Source organism: Empidonax traillii, unplaced genomic scaffold (genome assembly GCF_003031625.1).
Source record: "Empidonax traillii isolate 1590-97213 ecotype Southwest subspecies unplaced genomic scaffold, ASM303162v1 scaffold30:size3273891, whole genome shotgun sequence".
Lineage (NCBI taxonomy): Eukaryota > Metazoa > Chordata > Aves > Passeriformes > Tyrannidae > Empidonax > Empidonax traillii.
The window spans coordinates 394,543-413,919 of record NW_020955223.1 but is presented as its reverse complement, the minus strand read 5'-3'; the positions used below and the strand labels follow the sequence as shown (position 1 = coordinate 413,919).

The 19,377-nt window shown below is 41.8% G+C and overlaps 2 protein-coding genes across 7 annotated transcripts in view; one reads left to right on the top strand and one right to left on the bottom strand.

Annotated features, from left to right (window-relative positions):
- Window positions 1-14,328, bottom strand: part of PPP1R9A (protein phosphatase 1 regulatory subunit 9A) — a 137,994-nt gene extending 123,666 nt beyond the window's left edge. For 5 of the 6 annotated variants that reach the window (XM_027910720.1, XM_027910730.1, XM_027910742.1 and 2 more), the window contains exons 1-2: window positions 13,809-13,885; window positions 11,024-12,713 (exon numbers count right to left, since the gene is read on the bottom strand). In XM_027910720.1, coding sequence (XP_027766521.1) covers window positions 11,024-12,490 — 1,467 coding nt within the window. In that variant the 5' untranslated portion in view covers window positions 12,491-12,713; window positions 13,809-13,885. Of the gene's footprint in view, window positions 1-11,023; window positions 12,714-13,808; window positions 13,886-14,189 lie in introns of those variants that run through there. The other variant, XM_027910726.1, reaches the window with a different exon arrangement.
- Window positions 13,256-15,436, top strand: LOC114073306 (wiskott-Aldrich syndrome protein homolog 1-like). Its single transcript, XM_027911087.1, has 2 exons — window positions 13,256-14,141; window positions 15,306-15,436. Exons 1-2 carry the CDS (start codon window positions 13,256-13,258, stop codon window positions 15,434-15,436), a joined length of 1,017 nt encoding a protein of 338 aa, XP_027766888.1.
- The last annotated feature ends 3,941 nt before the right edge of the window (window positions 15,437-19,377 follow it).

Sequence of the window (19,377 nt, the reverse complement as noted above, 5' to 3'; positions counted from 1 at the left end):
CTCATCTTCCACTTAGAAGTTCTCCAGGATCCCAGATCCTCTTCTGAGAAGCTGAACAGGATCCATCAGCTGGGTGGCCTCCAAAATATAATGGTGCATGGGACTTTTCCCCCACGAGGTGCAGGATTCTGTTGAACTTCATGAAGTTTATGTCTTCCCACCTCTCTCTTCAGTCGGTTTCCAACCTACCTCACTATCTGCTCATCCAGCCCACATTTAACAAGCTTCTCTGAACATATTATGTCAAAATCCTTACTGAAGTAAATGTAGACAATATCCATGGCTCACCTATCAAGTCAGTCATTTTCACTGTAGATGGTTGTGAGGTTGGTCAGGCATAACTGCCCCTTTTAATGGTCAAGATTTACTGGTAATGACTGAGTCATGCACTTGCAGTAAACCACAGTAACTCTCAGCAGTCACTTTGGATCTACAGCTGTTAAGCCTGAAGACTGCTTTACTGGCCATATAGAGACAAAGGTGGGGGGGAGAATAAAAAAAGAGTCCCTCTCTTTAAGAGTATTTCCCTCCCACCACACCTTAAATATCAACATGGAAGAAATGTGCAAAACATCAACAGAAGCAGTTTTCAGTCAGCCTACTGATAGAGAGGAGATAAAATGGATCAACTACTTCAGAGGAAAATGCTGGGCAAAGAGGAATAAAGAGCTACACGGTCTAGCAGTCTCTTCATATCGAAGATCATACTGAAACATTCTCATTTGTGTTAGTGCACTTTGCCACACTGTTAAATTATCTTTTTCAAGAGTGCTCTAAACCTGTGGATTAATGAGTTCTCTCTGGCTTGCCATTGTGAAAATACAGTATTAAAATAATTTGAGTATTCTGCTTAAACACAATGAAATCTACTGGGCAATCACTAAGTCAACATTAACAAGCAAATATCTTTGGGCTTCTGAGAAGGCAGAACTAACAGGTAAATATTTAAGTATGTCAGATTCTATCCACCTAAGGAATCTAAGTATGTTAGTACCTAAATACATCAAAGTCCACCTTAGAGATGACTGCAACTTACAAAGACGTAAAAATGGCTAGATAAAGCATTGGGATAATTTTTATCAAAAAGACCATGATCTAGATCTATTAGAGAGTAGTTTGATAGCATGACTTCAAAGCCTCCATAGTTTATTGCTTTTAAAAAAATAATGTGAATAGTAAATTTGAAATACAGGTATTTTATCAAATAAAAGTCCATAGGTCTACACGCAGCATAGACTGAATATTAAAAGATATCCTTTCAATGTGAACCAGCATCTTATGCCCTTGAGATTATGCACTGAATACTAAGGCAGATGGAAACTGCAGGAGGGAACATCAGAAGTTACAGATGTGCACAGACTAAGAAGTGCAGCTGTATGTGTAATAACACGACACAAGTGGGTCTCAGAGATAAATGCTGAATTCACAACTTCCAGTGACTTTATCATATGGAAGTATCTCTGTGATCCGGCAGGTCTCTTGAATCAATTCTAGTAAGTAACTGAAGTAAAATTCGCTTCCCTCACCAGAACACTTTCTATATTAAAAAGGATAGCACAAAATAACAGCTATTGCTTTGTATTGTTTAACTACAGAAATGTTGGGTACTTTTTTAAACAGATTATTTGTGGCCTGCAAGTTCAACAGTGCTGAAGGAAACAGTAACATTTCACAGGACTAATAGACACTATCAGACAACACAGTAATAGCAGGAAAAGAGTGCCTGCTATTACAATTCTTTACTCTTAGTTGGAAAATGTTCAATTTCACCTTAAAAGTGGAATGCAGCCCCTTAGTCTCCAGGTACCTTTTCTTTATGAATATACCAGATATTTAATTATGCTCTTTTTCAGGCTTTTTCATCACTCAGTGGCCAAGATAAATTTCGTAAGGCCCCTGTTTTATGATAGAATTAACCAAGAAAAAAACAGATAAGAGCACGAAGTTGCTGCAGCTCTTCCTGCAAACACACTTGCCTGAAACAAAATCCACCAGACACATTCCAGATGAAGTTTCCTTCGTGAGTTATAAAATGACACCTACAATTCACTACCAATTCCAAAACATTTTGCCTCATGTATCTAGAATGCCATTTCCCTTCCTCACAGTTGCATCACACCACAATGTTATTCAGTGCAAGCGAGTCACAAAGTGGCTTTCTCCTTAGCAGTTGTCCCCTACAAATGAGTCACTAGTTCACCGTGAAAGTTCTTAGCTCATAAATCCATTCACACTACTCAAGTCATCCCAGTCACCCGTATTTTACTGCAATCCTAAGCAATGATAAGCCTTCCCCATTTTCTGTCAAAAGCAAGTGTCATTAGTGTGCTCCAACTTTCTGAGACAGAACTGCTGAAATTTTTAACATGGTCTTTTATCTTACCAAAGGCAGATCCTAATTTAGTCTGACATATACCGCCTCTGATAAATCCATTAACATGTATTCCATTTGCCTTCCTGCCTTTGATTCTTTTAAAAGTGTTTGTTATTGCTCTGCTACAGAAAAAAAAAAAAAAAAATTAATAATTTTCAGGCTGCCATAACCACCTCCTCTCCACTTTCTGAAAAACAGCTACTGCATTTGCTCTTCTGCAGTTAAATACCATCTCTATTTTGCTTGCGTTGTTTGTTTTGAAGTTTTGTTACAAAATTTTTCTAAAACACAACTTCTTTGACCCAGTCCCATACAAACCTGAGCACTAGGAGCTTCTAAGTTTCTTCTTCGTTTCACTGTATGAATTTCCATTCTAACAGTTTTCACCTGTATACATTTATTTCACTCTTGATCCTGATTCCATGTTCAACATGACCTACTGCACCAAAAATGAAGGCAAAACTGTAATATAAACTGGAGATGATAACTCTAATCATAACTTCATGCTCACTGTGTAACACCCAGCTTCCTCTCTTGTTTCATTTTTAATGGATAAATAGCTTTTGACTGCTTGGATTATTTTCCTTTACAAGGTCAAACTCAGCTTGACTTCTGGCAACTTCTTATTCACATTTAAGGCTTCTGAACCCTATGACATTCTTCATTTTTTGAACAACCTTTTGCCACTCCTTCTAAGTCCTTGGATAGCTTATGATGTTCTCTTTGGCTGGCTTTTTTTCTGATTAGGTCTGCAGTCATTCTGCTTGTGTATTCTGCTTTTTCTTGGGATGCAAATCCTAATCACTTTTTCTAATTCTGAATCAAAGAGCTCCCTTTGCTCTTTGGTTCAACTAATTTCAAACCATTTCCCTACAGTTTCTCAGTCTGCATTTTTGAAATTCAAAACTTTAATTGGAAACCCCTTTCAATCTAAACCACATAAACCTCTGATGTCAATTATTCAATCCAAACTTGGTTTCTACAGACAGTTCTCCTAGAATGCCCTCCATGCTTATGAAACCCAGTTTAAAGCAATATTATTTCTTTTTAGTTCAAGAACTGTGTGTGAACATTGCATCCAGGAATTACTGATCTTTAGAATTAGTAGGGAAATTATGACCTATACAAGAATTAAAATCTTCACAGCACACTGTGGCAGGCAAGTTAGTTTATTCCATCTCCTGTATTCCAATAATTCCATGTGTACTAAATACAAGAAAACTCTTTTGCACCTGAAATCACTGTGTATGAAACACTCATTCACTAAAGGCATAAAATTTCAAATCATTAATATGAGATATCCATGTACAACACTGACCTTCTAATAACCATAACCATGTAAAATGTACTGACCTTCTAATAACTGTTCTGGAATGCTTTATCCATTCACTGTTCCTTATCTCAGGGTATCCAGTGTTTGAATCCTTAATATTTACTTCTCATTCCTTTCCCTGACAAATACATATAAAAGGTTCTGCTTTTCATAAAAAGATCCTTCACAACAAATGTAACTGAAATAAGAGAACAGGTCCCAGAAATGCCCTATATATCCTATCACCAGAACAAAAACCCTGCTTTTTTACACTGTTAACTTTTACAATCAAAGTTAGCATGACAATCCTTGCAGTACAACACATTTTATTACTGCTTAAATCAGTAGAATTCCCCATAGTTGACAATACCTGAAAAAAGTGGGATTTCATTTTGTGTAGCAGAATAGACACGTTCCAAGCTACCCAAGCAATAGCTCTGTACGTCAAACTACATCACAAGTAAAGATGGACTAAACAAATTACAAACTTGCTGCCCATTTTATTCAAATACCAGCATAAGATTCAGTAATATATTCAACACTGCAGGAGACAGAGGCTCAGCCTACTTAATACCTAGTTTTGTGCTTTAACCAAAACTACCATCCATTCCTAATGCTGTAAATGAAGCATGGACTGTGGTGTCCCACCCTTACGGGAAGGAGCACCCAAGATTCAGAGATGCCAGTGGTCGAAAGGGACAAAAAAAAGACAGAAGGTCCACAAAGCTTACATAAACTATGCACTTGGCATGGAAACTGGTATAAGTTAGTCCCTATTTCCTAGTACAAGCACATGGCAGTGAGTTTTGAACAAAGGTATAGGGTGAATGGAGTGGGGGTTAATGAGCAGGGGGGGGGGAAGCAAGGAAGAGGAAGGAGGGCAGAGAGGGAAAGGGAGAAAGAGACAGAAAGAAAAAGACTGCCAGTTTTGGCTCCAGCATTCATACATGTATTTATACCAGAACCCTGGATGTCCTGGGTTTCATGGACAAGAGAAGCTCAGGGGAGACCTCATCACTCTCTACAACTACCTGAAAGGTTGTCACCAGGTGGGGGTTGATCTCTTCTCCCAGGCAACTATCAGTAAGACAAGAGGGCATGGTCTCAAGCTCTGCCAGGAGAGGTTTAGGTTGGATATTAGCAAGAAAGTCTTTACAGAGAGGGTAATCAGGCATTGGAATGGGCTCCCCAGGGAAGTAGTGGATTCTCCATCCCTGGAGGTTTTTAAGATGAGACTGGATGTGGCACTTCGTGCCATTGTCTAACAACCATGGTGATAGTGAATCAAAGGTTGGACTTGATGATCTCAGAGGTCCTTTCCAACCCGGCTGATTCTATGATTACCAACAATCCTAGGCTCCACAGCTATCTGGCTACTGGTGTTTGAGACATACACATTAGCCCTCTTATCTTCTAGGCTTCCTCCTGGACAGAGGAAATGAAGTAGAGAACCAGATTTAAGGAAAGCAAAATACTCTTTCAGTGATTTCAGAAAGAGCTACACATCTTTATCTGTAAGCTTTCATAATTAAACCATTCAAAAGTGGACAGATTTCTCAGATTCTGTAATTGTTTCAAATCTAACACAGCCTCACGACTTTTCTGCAAGTTCTATCTTCCACACTGGCCTCAAACAACAAGTATCCTAACATGCACTCGTACTACTTTATTTATAGAATCACAGCCTCACTGAGGGTGGGAGGAAGATCTGGAGATCACCTAAACCCAACTCGGTATTCACTTAAGTAAAACACAAATAGAAGCAGTGGCAAGTTTGAAGCCATGGCCTGTACAATGCTTGCAGATGGGTAGGTAACCTTCTCTTGTGACTCCTATGATCCAAAATAGTTCATCAACATCATAGCAACAGGTAAATACAGTACTAAACACTTAATCAGGCAAAGAAATACTTTTTTTTTTAACCCTAAAATTTGAAAATGTTTTCAGCATACTTTATTTTGATGCTTACCAGACAAACAACAATGATATTTTAGAGAAAATATTTCTAAAGTAATTAGTGTCAGACTGTTTCAGATTCTTTCTCTGCTACTATTTACATGCCTGAATATGTTTTGCCGTGGCAACCCCTGGTATCAATACAGGCTGAGGGATGGACATACCGAGAGCAGCCCTGCTAAGAAGGACATGGGGGTGCTGGTGGAAGCCGGCAATGTGCATCTGCAGCCCAGAAAGCCAGTTGTGTCCTGGGCTGCATCAAAAGCAGCATGGGAAGCAGGTCGAGGGAGGTGATTCTGCACCTCTGCTCTGGTGAGACCCCACCCAGAGTGCTGCATCCAGCTCTGGAGCCCTTTGCACAGGAAGGACATGGACCTGCTGGAGCAGATGCAGAAGAGGGCTGCCAAGATAGAGGGATGGAGCATCTCTCCGACAAGGAAAGACTGAGAGAATTGGGGTTGTTCAACCTGGAAAAGAGGGGTAACCTAATTGCAGCCTTCCAGTACCTGAAGGCATACTTACAAGAAAGGGGAAATGGCTTCAAACTGAAAATAGGTTTAGATTAGATATTTAGAAAAGAATCTTTACCATGAGAGTGGTGAACAGGTTGCCCAGAAAATTGTGGATGCCCCATCCCTGGAAGTGTTCAAAGTCTTGTCATGAAAGGTGTCCCTGCCCACAGCAGGGGTGTTGGAACTACGTGATCTTTAAGATCCTTTCTAACTCAAACCATTGTATGATTCTATGATTTTAGTGACAGAAATGAGGAATAACTAAAAGAATGATTCATTCCTTGAACTTTTAATAAGAAAAATCATCATATAGTTCATAAAAAAAAATTCAAAACAACTTTAAATACAAACATCATTTGTATTCTACAATGAACTACAGTCAGAGCACTGGTAAAATGTCTTCAAAGGCGAGAGAGAGACAGAGAGAACCACAAGTTCCAACTCCTGAAGACCATCTGAACAAAATATGATCTGGAAAACTGAAGTGTTGTGGGGTATAAAATTCAGTCATGCTGCATGACAAAAGAGAGGAAGCACAATATGAGGCACGAGCACTATGATTATAATCCCTTCGTATTGAATTAGCTGAAGCATGGAAGAGCCATTTGCTATACACCTTCCTTCCTGTTACCCTTTCTCCAATCTACCCCAAAACTTACAGAGGTCTGCAGAGATGTCCCTTCACCACTGCACCCTGAGGAAGCTTTACGGAGCACTGAAAACTGCAGCAGCAGCTTGAGCTAAAATCCCGTGCAGCACCACAAGTTCCCTGCTGTCTGCCATACGGTCTGATCACATACTGCCCAACCCCTTGGCTGGTAGGAGCAAGTCAGAGGAGCAGAAGGTTGCAAAACGAGACTCAGCAGGTGACACCAATTGCTGCTAACAGCTTTAAATGGTTTAACTGGTACCTGGTGCCAAAAATCAGGCACTAACTGAAGATGCAGCCATCAGCTATCAAGACAGCAGAAATTCTGGACTTGGAAAGAGAAGAGGTGAACATTACCCTTCCATTCTAATTGTACCCAGGATGGAGGAAATGTAGCTCAAAAAGGACGATGATTTGGACAATCAATACATTTCCATTTGCTAGAGCTTGGAAAGCCAGGAACTAATGAATTCTGCACTACTGGCAAACCTTGTCCAATTAGCCCACAGTGCTTGGGAAGTGGCATAATAACCCAACCCTCAAGAAACCCTGCAAAACTCAATGAAAAAAACAATAAATCATCCAACTGCTGGTTTGATGGGGTGGTTTGGTGGGGATTTTTGTTGGGGTTTCTTGTTGAGGTGTTTTGGGTTTTTTTGGTTTTTTGTTTGTTTGTTGGTTTGGGTTTTGTTTTAGTTTGGTTTTTTTTGTAGAAAAGTATCCCTGTCAAAACCAGGATAACTTTTTCCTCAATGCATTTACTTATCTTCTTCACCTCTTATACTCACCTTGGAGAGCTCTGGTTCTGTCCCTGAGCACAAACACAATACCTCATCATGAGAGCAGGCCAGCGCTGATAAAGTTCCCACAGACACACACACACGTCACAGACTCACATCAGTGATGCCACACTCCAAATACCTAGAAGCTCTCTAAGCCTGCAGTGGCCCCTAGGCTGTCACCTACTCCTAAAGGAACTTTCAACAGAGATGAGATCAGCAAATATATCCCATAATCCCAGACCAGAGCAAATGGCCCATGGAGGATGGGATCTCTGATAGCAAAATTACAGACTGTAACAGAGTAGGATTTCCTGCATGCATTGACTTGAATGTTTATAGTGAGTTTCTCAATAACTGGGTGATCTTCCTGCTCGGGAGACAAGCAGAATTCAGTCTTTATCAGTTTGATGAGTAATATTTTATTTATTCATCCTTCTGCCTATACTTCATTACTCCTCATAGTCCCCAGTATTTCCCCTAGAGGGACAAAAAGTCCCTTAACATGTCTACCTGAAAAATCATACAGAAAAATAGTCCAAAGATGTTTATCTAAATCTGCTGAGACCTTCAAGTAACAACTTTATGACAATAACTACCCATTGATTTCACAGGTTACACATACAAATACCAATTTTGTTAATTATTTCAGAGCTCACCTGCAAGAGGAGAGTGAAGGTACAATACTGTAAAACCAGCACTAAACATCTAGAGTTTTGGCTGAACTTTGCACACCCCTATCTAGCAGAGTAGTTAAATACAAATTGCTTCATTTTCATAAAGAGAAATAGGTTTTCACCAGTTCAGAAAATACTCCTACATTGTTTTATATTTTCCTCTTTCTTTTAGTCACATCATGCATGAGGTGACATTCAGCAAACTATTAATGAAACCAGTTATAACCACTAACACACAAAATAGCATGTTAAGAAAAATTCCTAAGTAGTTGCTGTCTAGTCAGTTAGCAAGCATCATCCCCACATAACAGATAGGTACAGGGAGTGACTGGGTAAGTTCATTCGCTAGAGCTGTGCAAGGGGACAGAGTGCAAGTCCCCTATGGCGCCTGCACTGCTCATTGATACCTACCTGCTGAGCAGAAACCTCTTGCCAGAGCCAGTTCCCAACCTCCCAGCAGTACGCTGAACTGGCAATGCTGTTGGAGAAGGAATACAGCATCCCAGAGACTCAGAAGCCACGAGGACCCACGAGGGGTTTTTCCAGCTGCCCTTCCCGGGTCCCTGCCCACGGCAGCGTGGCCCAGCAGTGACCTGATGGTAGTGGCAGCCTGCCAGGGCTTACACCACTTGACACTGCCGAGGGTACTACAGAGCATTGCAGAGGGAGGAAAAGCTCAAGAAGCAGCTTTTAATTTTCCACAACTTTTGCTGCACTTCTTCCTCCTAGTGCAAGCTTTCCACACGGTATCACTTCTGCTTCCCCACATGACTAAAAGATTGCATGCACTGGAGGCACCAGAGACAAAAAAGCAGGGGCTCTCCCAAACCTCCCAATCCCTCCTACATTGTTCACTCCCAGATCAGCTTTTATTCTGTTTTCTTCCTATCTACAAAAAAAGATGCTAGAATAATTAAAGCAATGATTCTTTTACTTTGTATAAGCTTGTTAAGAGTGCTTTATGCTTAAACCCATGACAAATGTACTCTTTCATTATTTACACAAATGACTTTTAGAGCATTTTCTTGATGGACTGTTATTATTACTGTACAATATGTAATCTGAAATGAACATAGCATGAAAAACTTGAAAAGAAAATTATTTATAACTAAATAATTGAGAAAATGCTCCTATAGCACTTGGCATGACAGCATGATTCAGACAGACAACCACAATATACTGAAGTAAAAATGTCACTGTTAGCTCTTTCAGAAACAGTAGAAAAATCTGACCAACACAAGAATAAAATTAGCAGAGTCACCTTCTGGGTTATCATTTTTGGAACCATCATAAACAACTGGTAGACCTTTTAGAAGCGAAAAGATCATCTTATCTGTTAGTACAGCCTGAGGGGGAAGGAAGTGGGGGGACAACTTCCATAATTCTTTGTAATGCAAAGCTTCTCTACTTCCCCTCCCCAAAATTTTCAACAAACTACCTAGTTCAATTGTAGGAATAATCTAGAGGGAGAATAAATGCATAGAATTTTTGGTTCATGATGCAAGTCTGAATAAAATATAACAAAACAAAATAAAATGCATTATCTTGTCTTGGAATGTTTTGTTTCAGTGTAAAAAACAGTCTCGCGAAGCATGAAGAACACAGGGCTGTTCTTCTCCCTCCACTCCACAACAAACAGATGCGAAAACTTGGTTGCTTCCTTCAGATGAAAATTTCGTAATACAGTATACATCTTGCTCTTCCTTAAACCACAGGCAGTGTAAATGCAGATTGTGTAAATCACATTACTTCAATAGGGGAACTTCTGTTCACTGACTTAGTGATTTTCATTGCTAAGCTCACACAATGAAAATAGTCACATTACATATTTTTAATTTTAAAATGTTTGCACTTCAAGTACTCAACTATATAAGGCTGTTTTAAGAGCCATTTCTGCAAAAAATTACTATGTTTTTGAATTGTCCGTTTAAGACATCTAGCATCTTCAGCCAGGGTCAAACCGCCATATACATGCACTAAAATCGATTAGGAAGTAAAATACTCAACCCTGAGACTCAGCAGTGAAAAGCTGGTACAACAAAACATGACTAGTTATTGACTAGTTATTCCTTCTTGCACTGAAAACTACTGGAAACAACATTCTTAGCTGTAATTTCAAGGTACTTAAAAACATACCATAACAGCGCTGCAAAACCCACACTTTTCATTAGGTGTTTCAGTCAACTGACTTCACCCTTCTATAGCACTAAGATATACTAGATAAACATATATTGTTTTAAAAAAGCGACAATACTACTAGAAACAATGACGCAGAATACAGACGCAGAGTATTAACTGTCCTCCACTACAGAATCTCACTCTATTTTGAGACAGAGTCTGTAAACACAGGTACTTTCAAGAATATCTGCTGAGAGCTGAGGAAAAGCCATTGAATCTAAAGAAGCTGTGACTTCAAATGAAAAGAAACAAGCAGCACAAAGGCCATCAAATATCCACATTGACATTTCACCATGTGGTTACAGTTCAGTCTTGGAAGTCAAAACTTGCATGTTAAAATTCTCAAACTTTACAAACCCAGCTGTAATTCTCAATTTCCAAGAAGTCTAGGAAATTACATGAGTTCATCAGAGCTCAGCTGCCTTATTTCATTTAAGATTATGTTCACTGGTTGACTGTAATAAAAACATGTATCAAAAGACCCTCTGCAATCTTTTCAGAGAGGAGATCAGATGTCAAAATCTCCTTCAAATACAGTTGCATTTGAAAATTAACCAACTGCAAAGAAGAACATATGAAACTTTACCTTAATTGGAGCCCGGCTAAACTGTATTTTTCTGTTGGCTGGGATTTCGTCTTCATCTGGCAATCCATTAATTTCAGAATATTCCATATCAGGTTCATAACAGTTATTTTCATCACTGTCATCTAGATCATCCTGTTCTGTACCCGTCTCTCCCCAGTCAGAATTATATCTGGATCGTACCCGATACACATTATAGTCAGAGTGCATGTACACGTGGGAACTCTGAAAATTAATGGCATCTTCATGCACATCTTTTTCATTTGTCTCATCATAATGGGACTCGGTAGCATCTGAAACTGCATCTGTGGCAAAATCACCATCTGAAGTTACATTTCTTGTTAATTCTGCAGCTTCAGATCGATCAAAGATACCTTCTGTATTTTCTGACTGTTCCTTTTGTTGCACCAAAACTCCTGCCTCTGTTTTTGACTTACTCCTAGAACAGCGGTCCACAGATCTTTCCCTGTCACGCATGCTGACCAAACCCTGTTGACTTGATGCAGAGCTCTCAACAGAATCGGCACTTGCCTCTGTGCTCGTCTTTATTTCTTCAGTTGTTTTTGAACCTGTTGAAATGCCTGTAGACACTTTCTGTCTTGGTGTTGAAGGCGTGTTAGTTTGCTGAGAGTTCTCAACAGACATCACGCCTGTACTCTGTTTGGCTGGGGGAGACCATGTACTAGCCTCTTTCAGAGGACTGAAACCCTCAAGGTTTGCAACAGGGGAGGGGATATTCGTGACACTAGATGAGAGGTTTAGTGGATAGTGACCAGTTACAGAGTACTCTTCGTTGGTTTCTGACTTTTCTACAACGATGGCATTGTGTGAGTCAGTGTTTTCAAAAACTGCGCTGAGCTGACTCACAGTTGGAGAGACAGTCTCTGTCCGTGGGCTAAGACTGTCCAGCGAATCAGTGCTGCCTCTGTGAGACTTGGAGCTACACCACTCATCCGGAAGCTCATTGGAAATGATTTTCTCTTTCTTTGGGGAATAGCGATTTGAATGTCCCATTTCATGAGCATTTCGCTCAAACATCTTCCGAGTTTCAGTAAACTTGGAATAGGAAGGACCATCGTGGATAGTATCAAATCTACTAATCCTTTCTGAGACAGATGATTCCAATTTTACAATTGAACCATCTGCTTTTTCTACAAATTCTTTGGGCCTAATTCGTCTTTGAGGTGATGGAGGGCCACCCTTCCCCCTGGTTTTAGGGGCAACTCCAGTACTTTCAGTGGGCTCCATGCCCATCTGCATAAATAAGTTCTTGATCCTATTGACATTTGAGCCATATTTCCTTCCCCTGCTCTGTGAGGCCTCTCCTTCCTCTTTCGCTTTTTGGTCTCCATCTGATTTCGGTTTATCAAAGGTGCTTTTCAGCGCCTGGAACTCAGTCCTGTAAGCATTTCTGTGAGGAGAGGCACTTCGGAGGGTTGATCTTTCTCCTGAAGACTCTGTTTTCATCATGTTTACTCCAGGACCGCAAAACCTGCTTGCATAGTTTCTGTGGCACCACTCTCAGTAGTTTGTCACAGCTGAGATTCTGCTTGAGGAGTGTTTTTCCTCAGGGGCCACTGCCCTTCACCAGGAACATACTCCACAGAAGATCTGGAGGCAAATATCTAAACACATGCAGTCAATTCCGACAAAGCAGCACAACCGAGGACTCAAGAACAAGGGCTGATTCAACCTGCAATAAAAAGGAGGGTTTTCTGAACCATGTCAGGTTTACTTTAAATGTCACAATTTCCACTTACTGTTATTTGATACGTTTACAAAAAAATACTAAAAAAAAAAAAAAATTACAACTCAATGCTGCACAGACACACGAAAACTTACCATTAAAAACTTTTTCAAATTGACTGTTGAAAAATTTAGAATCTATAACATCATTCCATAGTGAAAGAACAGATTATCACATCTTATCATTCTCAAATACCATGGCACAAATATGCATGCTTTTCAAAAGAAAGGCAATGTGACATGAAATGTGAGCCACTGTAAGACAATCTTTCCTCTCTCATAGAAACATAATGGTAGAAATACAATCAAAGATAATATGCTTAGAAAGGCAAATTAACCATCAGCTCGAGGGAATTCAAAAAAATGCACCCAAAGTTAACACCCTCAGTTGACATGATAAAGAAAGTGAAATCCCGTTAGAGAAAGTTGCCCCTTGACACAGGCAGTGGTTTTAACATCTGGAGGAACCTGGAGGTGCCCAACGCGTAGATGCAGAAGCGGAGCCAGGGGCTGGACCCGCTCCCACCCCCGGCCCGAGGGACTCGGCCCCGGCCCCCGCAGCCCAGCGCAGGGAAGCACGGCGGTCACCCAGAGCCAAACCCTTCTCCCTTTCCCTCCGTCCCTCCTCCCCAGCCCTCGCCCTGCCGCGCCGCCGCCGCTCCCGCCGAGGCGGGGACGCCTCGCTGTGCCCGCCTGTGCACACGCGGTGCCGGCACCACCGCCCGGAGCCCCCGCGCCCCTCCACGCCGCCACGGTCGACTGGAAAGGCCACGCGGCAGCGGCTCTCGGCGAGACCCGCCGCTCTCGCAGAAGGCAATAAACTTAACCCGAGCGGACAGCGCTGGAGCCCCCGCGGCGGCTCCTCCTCGGGCAGCCGTGCCGCGCCGCCGGACAGGAGCGGCGGGGCCGCGGGCGGCAGCACCTTTGCGGCGGGGCAGTGCCCGGGCAGCCGCCTGCCGCCCCCGTGGAACAAAAGCCCGATGCCAGGGCTGCTCTTCACGGAGCCCGGCGCCTCTCCCTCCCAGCGCGCACCCCGCCTTACCCAGCCCGCAGCCGCGACGGGCTCCCCCGGACGCCCGGCTCAGCGCTGCCCCCGCGCCTCCTCTGCGCAGAGCGGCCGCTGCCGCCGCCCGCCTGACAGGAGGCAGCAGCAGCCGCCGCCGCGTCGCCTCAACGCCATTGCAGGCAGCGGCAGCAGCGGCGGCGGCAGCGGGGCACGGACACGGCTCCGCGCACACCCGCGGCGGCGGCGCGGGGGAGGCTGAGGAGCCGCGCCCGCCGCAGCCGCGCTCCCGCCGCCGCCCGCCTCGCCACCCCGCCGCGCCCGCCGCGCCCCCGCCGCGGGACGCGCCCCGAGCCGCCGCCACCGCCCGCCGCGGGGCCGCCTCCCGCCGCCGCCGCCCGCGGGTGACAGGTGCCTCACCTCCTCGGAGAGCCGCAGTGGTTCGCTCCGCTGGCGGGGCGGGGGAGGCGGCGAGCCCGCTGCAGTCCGGCCCCGGGCGGTGACCGCCGAGCGGCGGAGGACGGGCCCGGCCGCGGCCACGCCGCCGGCGCCGATCCCCGCTGGCTGCCCCCGCCCCGGCTTATCCCCTCCTTCCCGCCCTGGGAGCGCTGGTTTCCAGCCTGACCCCGGCGGACCGGGCCAGCTCGGCACCCGCCCGTGTCGGAGGAGGCAGCACGCCCGCCCCCGGCGGCAGGGGCAGTGCCCCGGGTCCCGGGAAATCTCCCGCTCCTTCCCGCTGCGGGAAACCCGCGGTCGCGCAGGGCACCGAGCGCACGGAGAGCTCCCTGCAGATCGAGACCCGGCGTGTTCCTGTTCCCTCCCTCGCTGTTGATCCATTCACCCAGCCCGCCCCAGCGAGGAACGTGCTGGTGACGAACCCCAGGAAACCGCGCACAGCTCCGTTGGCATCGCTTGTTCTGTCAGCTCCTGACAGGGACGGAGGATCACAGTAGATCACCCTTGGAGCACAGCCACAACCAGCATGCCTTTGTTGTTCGTTAGCTGGGCGAGTTTACCACAAAAATGTTTTGGCTTTATGCTGCAAATAAAATTGCGGAACATGAAATCTCTAGGTAATTTGTAAAACTGGCAATCCAAGAAGGTAATGACTGTTAATCACATAGCAACTCCTAAGCAAAGTTCATTAGACTAATTGCATAAATATCCAGCAAATGGCCTGGGGATGTACACTGCAAATTCTGAAAACTAATTATTATGCACACAGAATAAAGACAGCGGTGACTGAAAATAAAGACATGAGGTATATACATCCATTAGTTTTAATGACACTGAAGCACGGGTACTATATACCATTCAAGTGGTCACAGATGTCAATCTCTAGTTAATCTAATTTGCACCAAGGGGATGCAGCTCAAATGGTTTTTCTCAATAAAGTTTAAGTAACCAGCATGTCACTATTGACAGGAAAACAACAAATCTTGTTAAATTGAAACTCAGCATTTTGATAAATAAATACACGAGAGGCCAGGAACGGAAGTGAAGACGTTTCAATAGCGTTTTTCCCACTGCTGGCAGTAGCCCGTCCTGGTGCACTGCATGACCCCAGCACAGGCTCTGGCTACCTGCGGACAGGGGTACGGGAGGAGGTCCAGGGGATTTGGGATGCCCTGCGGGCTTCTGAGAGTGGCCATGCCAAACCATGCTAGCACAGCAGGGAGAAAAGGAGATCCGATGAGATATGTCATGAGCCAGCATACAGGCAACTCCCGAGCTTCAAAAGCAGTCATGGAAAGCTCCCCTTCCAAGACCCTTTCCCAAGCCAGAAGAATGAAGGAATGACTGTTTCACAGCTGCTTGAGGTGACAAGTCCTACAGGTGATTCCCTGCACAAAGACTGAAAATATTGCAACTAAACAGGACATTCCCTATTAAATTGTAAACATACTGTATCTGAGGCCCAGCCTTTCTGGCAGTGCCTTTCTATCTGTATGATTTTGTAGACAGGAAGCTGTAGAAACACTTAGACTTTTGAAGATAAAAATACATTAACAGAACTTCAAGTGTCATTGAAGAAGAATAGAGACATAAACCAGAAATTTAAACGTTCTACTCTCTTTTTGAATCTTGTCTAAGCATGCAGAGTGGTTGAAGAGCTTAGCATGTACCAGATAGGTATCTGTAAGAGTTCTGTAATTCACAGATACAGTCAAAAAGAGAGACACAAGCAAAACATTAAACAATCAATGAAACAATTGAAGCAATTTTAAAGAGAGTAATTCACTTCTAATTATATAAAGATAATTGGGAAAGTATCCACTACCATATCTGCATAACTGGAGCCATAGATATTTTTAAATGTATTTTCTAACACAAGTTGTGCAAACAAAATGGCCACTTCACACCTATAAATGTTAAACAATGTGCCCAAGAGAACATTTGTACTATTTCATGGCAGAATAGTGCAAACAACCTCTGTATTATACTTCAGTAGAAAGTAAGGAAAGAAGATGACTCACTGACGCTGATAGAAGCAACAAGCTTTCCATGATGAGAGAGACAATATATTACATTTATGTTTTCCTTACAGGTGCTGTAAGTAGACAGCATAGATGTTCAACAGACAACACTCAGCTTTGACACACAATCTAATGCAAAATTATTCTTAGTTATTTCACATCCGTTTGATTATCACCTCAGGTTCATGACAGCTAGCATGTATAGAAACTACTGGCAATTTTGGCTGCTCCATCAGAGACAGTTTGGATCCTATTTAGAAGTTCAGCTGTGGTCAATGGCATCTAAGACATTCAAACTTACATTATAATCACTTACCAAAAAATTTTCAACCTACATCCTTACTTACACAGTGCATAATCAAAACATTATTATTATAAATTCTACAATTTTAAACTGTATTTTGTTTCAATTGCTATGTCACTTTTCAATAAAGATTCTTCATATATGAGCATGGCCATGCAGCTAACTATTAAAATCAGAATTGTGTGTCCTTTTGCATTGTCAGTAATTTTGTGATAATCCATGTGACTAGAAAGTATTTTGAGGCTTTGCTAAAGTATGATTGATATATCTGTTCATTCCTGAGCAACATTAAAATTCGGCACAGCATACATTACAAAAGATAAGAGACCAAGGGCTATACTATGTTACTATAAAATCAAAGTAACTTCAGTGAAGTTATGGAATTACTCCATTGCCCAGCCAATGGGAATTTAAAATCTGTTCAGTTTAATATTTACATATGATAGAGTATGACTCTCATTTTACTTGCACTGCAGTAGCAACACTATTCAAAGGATTCTGAATTTGAACATATGACAGGGAGAGATCCAAATTGTTTAACCTTATGGAATAACTTTAAATTATACTCAGTATCTTTTAAAACCAGTTTTGGTGCAGTCCCACAACACTGAAGACAGCTGATTTTCTGTTTATTCTAGATGTGTTAATTATATTTACAAACAGGACTATTTGGATGTCACTGATGGGTTATTTCGAGCCACTTCTGTGCTTTTAAGCCACTCAGGACTTGAGATAATGATTTATTTGCACAGCAGAGCAGCAGTGCAAGTTTTTTTGCTGAGACAAAAGAAGAAAGTCATTCCATCATCTGTCTCCTGTCAGTGTCTTTCAAATATTGCAAGATAATATCTGTATGTACACATAGAAATGGAAACTATTTACTTCATTTGATCTTTGGCTAAGAAAGCCTGTATCTGCTATCCTGCCAAACCACAACATAAACAGAATTGAGTTCTATTTCCTAACACTCAGTCATGAATTCTTATTACATAATCCAATTTAAATAAAAATATCTGGTCTGAACAAGACACATATATTTTGGCAGACAAGGAATGTTCAAGACAGAGTTGCCCTGTACCAGAGTAGCAGGAGACTGAAATAAATGGCTAACAGGTACAATAGTAAGTTGATAACCTGCAGTTTTAAACATGAGCAATCTTTGATTGCGGTAAGTATAATTCTTTTATACAGGAAACCATTAGTACTTAAAAATGGGAGCTCATTAATATCACTAATTTGGCAACTTCAGAAGATTGTGCTGTTTTTACGTAGAACATGTCAAACTACTTGAAAGCTCAAGAATAACGTCAAAAAAAGAACTTTGTCCTGAAAGATCTGAAGACAATCTTGGCTAATGATAACAAAACTGCATATTCTACCAGTTTATGAGAAAGGCAAATATTAGCATATGAAGGCCTAAACTCAGACTAGCAGTAGCTTTTTCTCAGTTAGTGTGAGGAGACTCTCACATCCATTCTTAAACATTCTGCTTTTAAATGCACAGCTATGAGTAGAAAAAAACCAAAATTTTCAAGGGGGAAAAACATGAATTATACACTGCATACAACTACTTACTTTGAAATAGTGGTTCTGCCTGTACTAAAAGCTGAATTTCTTCCCCCAGCTTTCCCTCATGAACTCTCAACATTGAACTCTGCATTTATAGCACAACACATAAAACTATTAGTTACCAGCCTAGATAGAATGACAGCAGCTAGTTGCAGAAAATTTTTGATCTCACGAAATAGGAAAAAGGCTAAATGTTCGGTCTGTTACTATTTGCAACGAATCAATCCTGGCAAAATGTATACATCATGTTAAACTATTCAGGTGGGAAAAATGTTAGGAAACATTCCATAAAACATATTAGTTGACAAAAAGAGTAAGATCCTCCGAGGTCAATGGTACCTGTCACATACCTTGATTCATCAGATAAATATCATATGTAGATACATGGTAGAGAAATCTCTCCAACAACGAGAAAGATTCAGATATGGAAATGTTACTAATTCATCTATTTCAAACCAGAAAAAGCAGACATAAGAGATACTTGTGAGCCTCACAAGAATTTAATAATTATATTAATTAATATATTAATATGGAAATATTTTCTTATTGTAACAAAATTAATTTTCTATTGAAAATGAAGGGGTTTGTAACAGTTTGAATTTAGAATACAGAAAATAATGGGGTTTGGCAGTCTGTGCAAAAGTATTATCTCAGATTATTTCTTGTGCAGTAAATATCCATTGTTATTCTTAAGAAAAACTTAATGAGCCAAACTGGGAGAAGAGGGAGAAGTACTCTAGGAGGGAGAAATATACTTGATGATCAGAGCTTATGAGAGTACATGACAGTCTCAGTAAATAATACACAAGGAAATCTGATTACTGAAAGAATGTCTACCTTGGCAAATCAGATATCATTTTGGTCATGAAGAGCACAAGACAGCAAGTTCAGTTTTCACCTCTTCCAACTGACTGTCCAAATTCATTGGAACTTTGGAGCCTATACTGCCATTCTGGAAAGAGCAACAGATGACTTCTTGAAGAACGGAAGGAGAAAGAACGAAAGAAAGAAAGAAGAAAGAAGGAAAGAAGGAAAGAAAGAAAGAAGGAAAGAAGGAAAGAAGGAAAGAAAGAAAGAAAGAAAGAAAGAAAGAAAGAAAGAAAGAAAGAAAGAAAGAAAGAAAGAAAGAAAGAAAGAAAGAAAGAAAGAAAGAAAGAAAGAAAGAAAGAAAGAAAGAAAGAAAGAAAGAAAGAAAGAAAGAAAGAAAGAAAGAAAGAAAGAAAGAGAGAAAGAAAGAAAGAGAGAAAGAGAGAAAGAA

Excerpts from the sequence above, each read along its gene's own strand:
- LOC114073306 (XM_027911087.1), top strand. The coding sequence starts at position 13,256 with ATGCAGAAGCGGAGCCAGGGGCTGGACCCGCTCCCACCCCCGGCCCGA. Across the intron at positions 14,142-15,305 it reads AGCCGCCGCCACCGCCCGCC|TAGCCCGTCCTGGTGCACTG; the intron begins GCGGGGCCGCCT and ends CACTGCTGGCAG.